We start from the raw sequence: 13,374 nt of genomic DNA, 5'->3' as shown, positions 1-13,374 counted from the left end.
TTATAATGATACACATTATAAAGCATTAATTTAGGGACTTCCCTGGTGGTCCAGTGGTTAAGACTTTGCCTTCCAATGCATAGGGTGTGGGTTCGATCCCTGGTCAGGGAGTTAAGATCCCACATGCCTCGCGGCCCAAAAAATAACCAAAACATAAAACAGAAGCAATACTGTAACAAATTCAATAAAGACTTAAAAAAAAAGCATTAATTTAACTTGAAGTATATATACATGCCTAATTCAAGGTAGCAAGCAGAACTCCAATTGTTGATCATTACAGCTTCTGCTTGCTGTAATATTAACTTGCATCCCAGTCCATGAGCTGCCTTTACAGTTATTATGTACTGTATACCTTAAATATTCTCTTGATGTTATTGGTCTGTGAAAACTATGCATCTCTAAATTAAGAGCTTAACTAATATATCAGGTAGCAGGAACTTCTTTAGTTCCTTAGGTCCATTACTAGGGTTATATAGTGTTTATGGGAATCATGGGTAAACATAAAATATCATTAGCAAATCAGAAGAATTAGGGTTAATGGCAAAAATTAAGAAGAAAATAAGAGGAAGGAATGGAACTCAGAAAAAGTGGTATACATGAAGAGTGGTAGAATATCACTCACTCATAGATCCCTTCCTACTTTTTTTTTTTTTTAATTTATTTTACTTATTTTTTGGCTGAGTTGGGTCTTTGTTGCTGTGCACGGGCTTTCTCTAGTTGCAGAGAGCGGGGGCTTCTCGTTGCGGTGTGCGGGCTTCTCATTGCGGTGGCTTCTCTTCTTGCGGAGCATGGGCTCTAGGCTCGCGGGCTCTAGGGCACAGGCTCAGTAGCTGTGGCTCACAGGCTTAGTTGCTCCGCAGCATGTGGGATCTTCCCAGACCAGGGCTTGAACCTGTGTCCCCTGCATTGGCAGGAGGATTCCTCACCACTGCGCCACCAGGGAAGCCCCCTTTGTACTTGTTGAATAGGCAGCTCTTTCTAGTCTGTCTTCTAACTAGTTTCACAACGAACCATAGAAGTACTTTTAAAGGTTTTTTTTTTTAATGTAACTCATGATGAATGCAAATTGTGAAAAGTTCAGATCTTTCTAAATTGTAAATTTAAATGTCTACCAGAACAGTAGTAATGATGGTGAAATGTAAACTATTCAATGTCAGTTTTTTTCTATATATCATCTCCCTTTATATTCAAAGATGACACTTCTGAGTTAGAAAAGACAATCTGAGTTCTTTTACCTTTTGCAGTTCAGCCATTAACAAACCTCAAAACCTTTCAATTTTCTGCCAGTTAAACTTGAAATTGGCCTGAAACCTTTGCTTAAAATGAATTACCCCTATTTTATTCAGGATTTTTGCCTGTTGCAACTGATTTTCCTTTGTCCACAGCTATTCTACATAATGTTATGTAATGTTTTTTTTGCATCCTTAACACTTTTCTTCCACCTTCCCTGCTTGTAGTTTGTGCTTTCTACATTTTGGGGTTCCTTTGGAATCCATTCTCTGCATCTGTTCATGCATAGATTTATTTGCCACGGTCCAGGACCTTATTGCAAGTGGTTCTGTTCCCCAATTTGCTGATGTTCACAGAGGCAGGTAAGTGACATAGCTGGGCCCACATATAAGCAGCGTCAGGTTGTAGAGTCATACAGGACCACTGCACTAACAACTCTGATAGGTTCTGGAGCTTGATAGCTCTAAGTGAAAAGGAGCTAGAAATGTGGAATTAAATTCCCTGGATCAGCATCCATTACAGGAAGGAATGAGATGTTTGAGTTCTTTTCTATTTTCTCTTCCTAGAAATAGTGTGTGTTTTTGGTCTTGCTTACTTTAATATTCCAGAAAATTTTATTCCTCTTTTAAAATAAACAGGTGGAATGCCCCTGATGACATTCACTCAGAAAGTGCCTTGCTCTCCTTTCAGGGAAATTGAATTTTACAAATTAATTCTGGACGTTTCCCCTCCAATTGATTTCTTTCTGTACCATTAAATGACCATTTGTATTCTCCTTTTCTGGGTATCATATTTGTACTTAAACCTACATTGGTCACTGTTGAGTTGTGTTTGAGCAGTGTTTGTTACGTTAAAAAGGACTTGGGGCTTGGGAGAACTCATCCTGTGTCTAGATTGACATCTAGAACTCTAGGGGTTCCTGTTCCTCTGGGCTAGTGTTTACCTTTTCCAATCAAATACTGACTTCTGAACTAATCCCAAGGGCTTTTTCCTGACGCTGTGGACTGGGAGCAGAAATGCTGCCTTAGTAAGAGAGGTCCAGGAAGCAGTAAGCTTCATCTTTCCTCAGCCTGCCTGGCCTTTGGTGAGTTTGGGAGTGTTGACAGAGTTCTGAGCCTTCCTGGCAGAGAAGGAAGGTCAGAAAGAGAGAAGTCCAAGGGCAGGGGGCCAGGTCCTTATTTGCCTCGTTAGGGAGAATTCAGTGTTGTCTGTCTGGTTGGCAGGGCATACCTTATCACAGAGACTCAGCATTTCAGCAGTTTGCAAAGGAAAGTGATATGAAGGGACAGCTGCAAATCAGCCACAACGTAGATCTGAGGAGATCAAGCATTTACTTCACTTGGAAGGAAGAGAGAAGGAATGAAGCTGAGGGCTTAGCAGGGTAAGTTACTTTTCCATCAACTCCTCTGCTTGCTTAGTTTATAGTTGAGTAAAGTATTTATCACTCCAGGGAGTGTTAATCACTGATAAAGCAGCTGAATGTTGTCCTAATAGCAATGTTTCTAATGTGTTTCTCCTTTTCTTTTTCTCTTTCCTAACCCCTTTTGAGGATCCCCAATGATGAGCTTCACTCACCCTTCTCTTCCCTACTCCCTAAAGACATTTTTTGTTTGCTGGTGAACTTGAGAAAATTAGATGGGCCTCACTGGTCTGGAGATGGTGAGAAGATGACTATGATTTAGGTGAAATTTGAGGCTGTTGGTGGTAAGGAGGGGTGAATATGGGAGACCTAGGTGTGGGGATAAGCTAGCTAATATTTTAGAGAATTTAGAGATGAAGGATAAGAGTTTTTGTAGGCCATCCAGTTCATGTCTCCTCTCCAGTCCTTGGTGTTGGTGTTCTCTCTCTTATATACTGGGAATAAATTAGACCCCAAGTCACTGCCTTTGTTTCTCTTAGGTCAACTCCCCACCCCCGAACTTGGAGGATACTAGGCCTCATTGCAGGAAAGTTAGAACTAGGGGGGCTGGGTACACAAACTCAGACATGAGCCTGATGATATATACAGATGCAAATGCAAAGACCTGGCTCCTCATTCCCACCTTCTTACCTTCCTGCCAGAAAACTATCCATTTGTATCAGGAACCAACTGTAGACACAGAGGAAAATATGGCATCAGGGATTTCACCAACTTCATGCCTCGCCAAGCTGTGTGATCGATCCCTTGACTTCCAGCCAGTTCATCCAGTCTTCCAGTGGACTTAATCTTCCATGGGAGGAAGATCGCTCATTGGAAAGGTGGATAAGTACCTTTCTGGTCTTAATTGGCTTCCATTGCAGAATAAAGGCCTTTGGTTGAATATCAGGAAGATATTTATTATTACTTCTGGAATTTAAGACTATTGATTTATCTCAAAGATACTTTTCCTCCATACCTGTAAAGAAAAGATGAGTCCATTCTTTCAAGGTTTAAGAAGGTGGTGTCTTGCCAGAGGGGGCTGGGTAGATACAGCATATGAGTACTTATTCTAGAATTGCAGTGGTTCTGGGAATGTGATGAGAATGTTTGGTGATTAAAAGTGGAGGAAAGGGCTTCCCTGGTGGCACAGTGGTTAAGAATCCACCTGCCAATGCAGGAGACACAGGTTTGAGCCCTGGTTCGGGAAGATCCCACATGATGCAGAGCAACTAAGCCCGTGTGTCACAACTACTGAGGCTGCACTGTAGTGCCCGCAAGCCACAACTACTGACGCCTGCATGCCTAGATCCCGTGCTCCACAACAAGAGAAGCCACCGCAATGGGAAGCCTGCGCACCGCAACGAAGAGTAGCCCCCACTCCCTGCAACTAGAGAAAGCCTGTGCGCAACAACAAAGACCCAATGCAGCCAAAAATAAATAAATTTTTAAAAAAAAAAGTGGAGGGAAGAGCCAGGTCAGTTTTTGGAAATGGCGTCCTAAGGTTTGAAGGCAATTCCATCTGCCCTTTAGGAAAGAGAGATAACCCTTAAATCCTAAAATAATGTACTATCTTTAGGTCTAATTTCTTCTTTATTGGTGGGAATGTAGAAGATATGATACGCAGATGAACTTAGTTATCTCTGTTTTGTGGACTCTGAAACTGGCCGTTCATCTGTGGGATGAGGGGGGAGAATAGGGGTGGAATGAAAGGACGAGGAGAAAGAAACTACAAAGGAAAATCAAATTAGTTCCTCCATTAACCTGAGGACCGTGGTTTGCAAGAGCCATGTTGTAAGATAATGGATATTAGCTGGATGATTTGGGGAGGGTTTTTGTTTGATTGTTCTGCCACCTACATCTCAGCTGAATGATGATTCTGGAGTATTTTCCTAACAGATCTAGTTCAGAAGGATTAAATGTCAGACCATTTTTGTAACAAAACACAATTCTTGATTTGAACTTTTACCTCATTCACAATAAAAAACAACCACTGTCAGCATTATCCTCTTCATTTCCCTGTCCCTGAAGGCAGTTTATCTGGGGAATAAAACAATTTTTTAGCTTCAAAATCTCTATAGATACCTTTCTTCTTTTTTAAATTGAGGTGAAATTCACATAACATAAAATTAATCCTTTTAAAGTGAGCAATTAAATGACATTGAGTACATTCACATTGTTGTGCACCCATTACCTCTATCTAGTTCTAAAACGTTTTCATCACCCCCCCCAAAAAGCCTATAACCATTAATCAGTTACTCCTCATTCCCCCTTCCACCCAGCCCTTGGCAACCACGGATCTGCTTTGTCTCTGAATTTACCTATTCTTGATATTTCATATAAATGCAATCATATAATGTGTCGTTTTGTGTCTGGCTTCTTTAACTTAGCATAATGTTTTTGAGGTTCATCCACATTGTACCATGTATCAGTACATTTCTTTTTATGGCTGAATTTATATATATATACATATATATATACACACACATATATATGTGTACGTGTGTGTGTGTGTGTGTGTGTGTGTATATATATATATATATCCCAATTTGTTTATTCATTTATCTTTTGATAACCTTTAGTTTGTTTCTACCTTTTGGCTACTGTGAATAGTGCTGCTATGGACATTTGTGTATAAGCATTTGTTTGCATACCTGTTTTCAGTTATTTTGGGTGTATACCTAAGAGTGAAATTGCTGGGTCATATGATAATTCTCTATTTAACTTTTTGCAGAGCTGCCATACTGTTTCGCACAGCAGCTGCACCATTTTACATTCCTACCATCAGTGTAGGAAGGTTCCGGTTTTTCTGCATCCTCACCAACACTTGTTGTTTTCTAGTTTTTTGATGATAGCCATCCTAATGGGAGTAAAGTGGTGTCCGTGGTTTTGATTTGCCTTTGATTAGTCGTGTTGAGTATCATGTGCTTCTTGGAAATTTGTATATTTTCTTTGGAGAAATGTCTATTCAAGTCTTTTGCCCATTTTGTAATTGGGCTGTTTGTTGTTGTTGAGTTTCAGGTGTTCTTTACATATTCAGGATATTAATCTCTTATCAGATATATGATTTACAAGTATTTTCTCCCATTCTATGGGTTGCCATTTCACTTTGTCCTTTGATGCACAAAAGTTTTAAAATTTTGATATAGTCCATTTTATCTATTTTTTCTTTTATTGCTTGTGCTTTTGGTGTCGTATTCAAGAACTTGGCAAATACAATATCATGAAGCTTTTCCCCTGTGTTCTTCTAAGACTTTATAGTGGTTTTTTTTTTTAACATGAAAGTTACCATTAAAAAAATTTTTTTTTCATTAGTTAATTTATTTTTGGCTGTGTTGGGTCTTTGTTGCTGCACGCAGGCTTCAGTAGTTGTGGCTCATGGGCACTAGAGTGCAGGCTCAGTAGTTGTGGTGCACGGCCTTAGTTGCTCTGCGGCATGTGGGAGCTTCCCGGAGCAGGGATTGAGCCCGTGTCCCCTGCATTGGCAGGTGGATTCTTAACCACTGTGCCACCAGGGAAGCCCCTAAGACTTTATAGTTTTCTCTCTTACACTTAGGTCTTTAGACTTAATAATCCAGCTCAAACCATTCTAGTTCCTTAGTTCCCAGAATTTTCCCATCTACATTTGTTATGGTCACACTCTTCTTTGTGTTTAGAGTTCCTGTTTCCCTATCTTTGTGTATTCACAGTATTGCCATATTTCATGGTCTGTTCCAATTGCTGCTTCATAAAGTCTGTCTGTAGCTCACCAACTGAGAGACTCTCTTCTTCTGATCTCCCATTAGTGCTCTAGTTTCACTTTTCTTGTAGGATTTATACACTGCCTTATATTATAGTTTATATCTAACGTCTAAGACATATAGATGTTAAGTATGTTTTTTCACATTTGTTTCTGTTATAGTATTTTGCAAATGATTTTATCTGTTTATCAATAAATATTTATGTTTTATTTTTTCCAGTATAGTCCCTTTTGTTTACTCAACCCTCGTGGAAGGAATGGGAAAAGACAGGCCAGGGAAGGAGGACACCACAAGAGTTCTCTCTAGGTAGTGAGTGGGTGTGGGTTTAGTTCTACTTCAGAACTCACCTTTTTAGAAAATTTTCCTAATAATGTGCATAACTTGGCATTGTAGTGCTAATTTGGTATTGCATTTGATTTCTACTTTTTGGTTTATTGCTTATAAATGTGATGATAGGTCTTTTAAAATGAATGTTTTCCTTCCCCAACTAGATTAGATTGACTGTTTCTCTAGTTAGATGGTAGTTTCGGACAACCAAAACTTTTTTTTTTTTTTTTGCAGTACGCGGGCCTCTCACCGTTGTGGCCTCTCCCATAGCGGAGCACAGGCTCCGGACGCGCAGGCTCAGCGGCCGTGGCTCACGGGCCCAGCCGCTCCGCGGCATGTGGGATCTTCCCGGACCGGGGCACGAATCCATGTCCCCTGCATCGGCAGTTGGACTCTCAACAACTGCGCCACCAGGGAAGCCCAACCAAAACTTTTGTTGCTTTTTCCTCTAAGTTGATGTTTTAAAATACACAAATAGTATACGAATATATTCTTTGTATAAAAAGTCACACATTACAAACAAGTCTAAAGTTCCCTTTTATCGATCCAATTCCCATCCTAGTGCCTTTTCCCTTCCTCAGAGTTAATCACTGTTATTAATTTTATATGAGCCCTGCCAGACTTTTCTAGGCATCTATATTGTATATAGAACTTCATGTATAATACATATATGTATAATTATAGTCACATATAATTATTTCTCTTTTTCACAACTGCCTGTGGTGATCAATAATCTGTAGATATGAAATAAATCTTACTGATACCTGGGCCTGAGAGACTGGAATGACAAGTGAAAGGTCAAACATATGAAAAAGCATCATATGTGTCCAACTTACAAAATTCCATTCCATATCTGTTCTACGTATAGTCCCCAGGTATCACTGGACAGGCCATGGCTCCACGGTCCCGATGACGAAGGCACAAGAAACTCCCCTCATCAGTGGCTCCCGTGGTTGTGACCCCACCCACAGTTGTGACTCCTGTGCCTCTGACCCTCTCAAAACCTGGACCTAGCATTGATAACACTTGGCTTCTTCTCCTTGGAGAATAATGTTCCTGGCCTATCCCAGCTGATCCTTCAAAGCTGAACATGAAAAGCTATGAAGAATACAAGTGAGTGACTAACTCTATGGAAGAGTGATATATTGTCACTGGTAGAAGTGATTCATAAGGTGGAGAGGGAGTATAGCTTGGGGAATATGGGGTATTTGCAATGAGGGATTTTCTCATCCTGACTTTTGCCAGTTTTATTACTATAGAAGAAATATAATTTGCTTAAAAGAGAAACAATGGGAGTAGGAGAGGTGCAAATATATAGGAGACAAGGTAAGAGTCATGAGAAATTTTGGAGGTGTTTTTCCTATTGCCACTCCTTCTTCATGCTGTTTCTGCAGGTTGGTGCTAGATGGGGATACTCCTGTATCAGGCTTTGGATATCGATGCCTTCAAGAAATGTTCCAGAAGATGGAGGACACATTCCGATTCTGTGCTCACTGTAAAGTACTCCCTAGTGGCCTTTCAAACTCCAGGGTCCTCCGGCAAGAGGTGATTAGTTGGGGGCTAATAGGGGAGACATCCGGAATGATCCTATTCTAAGACCTCATTGCAGGAGGAAAGGTCTGAGAATTTTCAGAATAACTTCAGGCTTGCTCCTCATTTTGTGTGATCTAGGCCACAGAGAAATTAGAAAAGGGTTGCTTATAAGACTCCTGATTATTTTGGTATTATGGGGAGGTTAGACAGAGACCAGAGTATAATCCTTTCTACCTCTCTCCTCCTTTTTTTTTTTTTTTTCTTCTTTTTTTTGCGGTACGCGGGCCTCTCACTGTTGTGGCCTCTCCCGTTGCGGAGCACAAGCTCCAGACGCGCAGGCTCAGCGGCCATGGCTCGCGGGCCTAGCCGCTCCGCGGCATGTGGGATCTTCCTGGACCAGGGCACAAACCCGTGTCCCCTGCATCAGCAGGCGGACTCTTAACCACTGCGCCACCAGGGAAGCCCTACCTCTCTTCTCTTGAGCACTTAAGTGGTAAGACCGTATCTGTCTGGGGAGGTTGGGGTCAAGCCACACCTGTGATAACAGGGCAGCCACAAACTCCTGCTATTTTTTTGTTTCTGTAAGGGATGTAAAAAGTTAGTTCTAGACAGAGGCTGAGGTGTCACTGTAACCCAAGAGAAAAATTACGTTCCCACTCCCTCCTGCCTCCTGTGCCAAACATAGTCCCCAAATTTGTTGCAGCAGCTGTCATTCCTCTCCCTACTTTCCTCACCTGGTGATCTTTCTTCCCAGGTGCAGGAATATCAGTTCCCTTCCCCAGGAGTCCCCCATTCACCTTTGAGGTATAGGAACATCTGTTTCTGGGCCTCATTCTCTCAGGTGCAGAAGTGTCTATTACTGTGGTCCAGAGTGCCAGAGGTCAGACTGGCCAGCACACAGGAGGGTTTGTCAAGAGCTGCGTCTTGTAGCTGTGGACCGTCTCATGGAATGGCCTCTGGTCACAGGTGGAGTGACAGTATTGGGGAATTTTGCCATAATGGTCATAGTTGATGGTACTTGGAGAAATATATGAAAGCGTGTTGTTTTGAGGAAAAAATGAGGAACTGAATGGGACAGGGCAGTCCTGGGGACAGGTTGGGAGAATGAACATGGAGGGAATATTGAAGCCAGGGAAGGATTAGGTCATTTCTTATTCCTTCTTTCCTGCAGGTGGTTTTGTCCTTCCCTCAGGACCTTGGTCTTGGCTGACTGAAGGCGCACAGGGCTGGGACACCTGGTTTTCTATGTGACGTTTACAGCTAGAGGCTACTCTGGATGCTATGCTTGGTAGTCAGGCCATGACCACCCTGTGGGCCAGTGTAGGATGGCCAAGGCCAGATCCAGATGTCCTGCAGGGCTCTTTGAAGCGGTTGCTGACAGATGCCCTGTCACGGCCCTTGACACTGGGCTTTGGGCTTCGGGCCTTGGGGATAAATGTTGGGAAGGTCGGGGGAAGCACAGTGCACGTGGTTGGTGCTTCTCATGCAGAGACATTCCTCACTCACCCTGGGACTATGATGAACTTGGCTACATGTTTCCTGGGCACCTTGGCCTCCATGTAATCATGGTTGGTGTAGATGTAGCTGCTGGCTTTTCACAGAGTGCCTCACCTTCACTCCTGGAACCTGGCACAGTTCAGCTTAGTAGCCATAGGGGCCTCTATCATGACTTCTGGGAGGAGCAGGTAGAGTCTGGGCAGATAGCCCATCCAGATTTGGTGGTGGCATTCCATCCAGGTAAGAGTCATTTGTTTAGGGGAATACAGGGTCGGTCCTCTGGGAGTTTTCCATCCTGGCTCTTGTACCTTTGGAACCCCATTCATTTGGTCAGGTTGAGCGTAATATAATGAAGACCTTGGTTGATCATTAGCCATATGTGCTACACCTGGGTCCATAATTTTCCATTAAAGAATCTGGGGCGGGTGATGGTGGTAAATGAGCATTGGAGGTGAGCAAGGTGAGGGGTGGACGCAGGCAAAGAAGTATGTTGGTTAGGGTCTGCCTTAGCGTTTCCCCTTTCTATTACCATCTCCATTTTTGTTCCATAGGTTTCCATGCTTCCCTGGACCTGATGGAGGCTTGGCTGCCCACCCTCTTGCTACTTCGTGATTATGAGATCCCTACAATGATTACTGTTTACAGGTTTTGACCTCCTCCTATTTGTGATACCTCCCCAATTCACTCACACCTCTATGTAGATGAGCTCATTTCTCTCCCCCTTGCTCATCTTCTGCCTTCTGGTGAGGATTTTCTTCCTTCCCATGCTTGGCTTTCTCATCCCTTCAAAGTGCTATGCTAGTTAATTGAGTAGTTAGTCTAGACATTTGGGAGGGAGGGATAGCTGTTGCGTTAGTCCAGCCTTAGGTAATTTTTGGGATTGATGGGCAGTTCCTCTCCTATCTCTTTCATAATCAGCAGGGCAATTTTTCTTATCTGTCTCCCATAGCCAGCAGGAGTTGGCAGCCTCTTTGCAGATTCTGGTGGACATGGATACACACATCACAGCCTGTGGAGCTAATCCTTTTGCGTCCCTCAAACCTGAACAGGTCTACTCCAACCCCAACAAGCAGCCAGTATACTGCAGTGCCTACTATATCACGTTTCTTGGAAGCTCCTGCCAGCTGGATAAGAGGCAATTGGAAGAGAAAGTAAATGGCAGGGTATAAATAGCTGAGCCAGATCCTGACTGGATGTCTAGAAAATGCAGAGATTGTGATGAAATTACCTGCTGATGCCAGATTATTGCCAACTTTCAAATCCACTATATCGTAAACTTAATTCACTTGTCCTGGTAGATTCTAAGCTGAATGGGAGCTCCTGTATGATGTGACTCATTTCCAAGAGGTTAGCCACATGTAGCTTCTAGAGACAGGATTCTAGATTTAGTGTGTGGAGACAGGATTCTAGATTTAGTGTGTGACAAAAGGCCCTTATATCAGTCTTTGTAGAGCCTTAAGTTCCTAAGAGTTTCCTTCATGAGAAAGTTATACGTTTTGACTTTAACCGGATGGCACCAAGGAGAAGAATGGCACCTTATTCTTCTGAAAAAGACTTTCTTCTTATACAGCAATTTGGGCTAAAAAATGCAGAAGTCTTAATGACTTGAAGTAGTGGAAAAATGAGGAAGTCAAAGAAGTGGTTGGGAACGTGGGGGAGGTTGTGAGGATTGGCACACTGTTCTACTTCCTGGCTTTTTCGAGATACATGTCTCATTTTCCTATTTTCTCTTGGGGACTTCTAATTTTAGAGCAGCTTTTTGCCCTTGTGTTGTATTTTAGGTATCCCAGGGTGTATCAGGGTTACTTGAATACACTGGAGTTTGTTATCACCTGGTCTATACCACAATAAACTCAGTTTGGGGCTTCTTAAGTCACTTGTTTTATCTTATTTCCTGTTCACTGCCAAGTGTTACTTGTCTACACAGAACATCTCAAGATTGGAGGTTTCTCTCTTGCCAAAGGAGTGATTAACATCAGCTCTCTTTTTGGGTCTGCCATTCTACCACACCCTGTCTATTGTCATCCTTCTCTTATCACACTCTCAGGATTAGGATATTCCCTGGATATTCATTTCTACAACTTGCTGTGACCTCAGCCTCTCCACTTACATCCAGAATATATATATAGAACTCTTACAACTCGATAATAAAAGGACAAATAACTCAATTTAAAAGTGGGCAAATGATCTGAACAGATGTTTCTCCAAAGAAGATATACAAATGATCGATCAGCACATGAAAAGATGCTCAACATCGTTAGTCATCTGGAAATACAAATCAAAACCACAGTGAAAGAAAGTGCTTCTTTTGCTAGGATGACAACAATAAAAAAGACAATAACAAGTGTTAACGAGGATGTAGAGAAATTGCAGCCCTCGTACACTGCTAGTAGGGATGTAAAATGGTGCAGCTATTTTGGAAAACAGTCTGGCAGTTTCTCAAGAAGTTAAACATTAAGTTACCATTTGATCCAGTTATTCTGCTCCTAGGTGTGTACTCATGAGAAATGAAAATATTTGTGCACAAATGTTCACAGCAGCATTATTCATAATAGCCAAAAGGTAAAAATAACCCAAGTGTCCATCAACTTGTGAATAGATAAACAAAATGTGGCATATACATATAATGAAATATTTGGCCATAGAAAAGAATGAAGTACTGATTCATGTTACAACATGGATGAACTTTGAAAATACGCTCATCCATGTTCATGTTAAGTGAAAATCCAGTCATAAAAAGACCACATATTGTCTGAGTGCATTTATATAAAATGTCTAGAGTTGGCAAATCTATGGAGACAGAAAGTAGATGAGTGGCAGCATAGAGATGAGGATGGTGAGCATATTGGGGATGATGGCTAAAGTGTATGGGCTTTATTTTTGGGGTGATATAAATGTTCTAAAATTGTGATGGTACAACTCTGAATATATTAAAAACCATTGAATTGTACACTTTACATCAGTGAATTATATCTCAATAAAGCTGTTACCAAAAACAGTTTTTTAAATCAGAGTGTAAAAAATGAGAATATTTGTTAAGTGCTTAACAGTGTCTAGCATATAGTATGTATTTAATAAATCGTAGCTATTATTGAATACATACCACTTTGAATATTATTCAGTAACATAAATAGATTGAACTTACTGAGCAAGATGGTTCGACAATGGAAAAACCAGTCAGAATGCCATTTTTGTGGTTCAGATGATGTAATGCATGTATCAGCTAAAGTGACCAATGGTAGTAGTTAGGGAAAAGAAGAGGTCTAGCTATAACAAGGAAAGTAAACAGGTAGATAATATTTTGTAGCTGGAATGTGAAAGTAAAATCTATAGGGCTTAATTACTGATTGTTTTGGGTGAAATGTGATATATCTATCAGAGTCTAATCAGGAGACAGAAACCACACAGTAACAGGTGACACAAAAATTTCCAGCTTAGAGTGGTGGTGACAGTACATAAAAGTGCCTTAGCTTCATGCTAGATGCTGAGGATTCCAAATGGCTTTTACCCTTAGAGTGTTTACAGTTTAATAAAAGACTGATGTTAAGCAGGGGCAATATAATGAGTTACATTTTCTAAAGTCAGCATATGAAGTGAAAAAGCTGTATTTTCAAACCTACATTGAAATTCCCTTAGGATAACACTCCATTG

At 41.4% G+C, this 13,374-nt stretch overlaps 1 protein-coding gene across 1 annotated transcript; it reads left to right on the top strand.

The window, feature by feature from the left end:
• Positions 1–5,198: 5,198 nt before the first annotated feature.
• On the top strand, positions 5,199–12,731 carry MSS51 (MSS51 mitochondrial translational activator). The gene is given in 9 exon segments (XM_004273122.4): positions 5,199–7,714; positions 7,716–7,770; positions 7,773–7,806; positions 8,088–8,231; positions 9,056–9,192; positions 9,398–9,733; positions 9,736–9,963; positions 10,275–10,368; positions 10,673–12,731. Coding segments are annotated over 9 exon segments (1,377 nt in total). The 5' UTR covers positions 5,199–7,585; the 3' UTR covers positions 10,893–12,731.
• The last annotated feature ends 643 nt before the right edge of the window (positions 12,732–13,374 follow it).

The sequence above is a fragment of the Orcinus orca genome, chromosome 14, assembly GCF_937001465.1.
Source record: "Orcinus orca chromosome 14, mOrcOrc1.1, whole genome shotgun sequence".
Taxonomy (NCBI): Eukaryota; Metazoa; Chordata; class Mammalia; order Artiodactyla; family Delphinidae; genus Orcinus; species Orcinus orca.
This window is presented reverse-complemented; position numbering and strand designations above follow the sequence as displayed.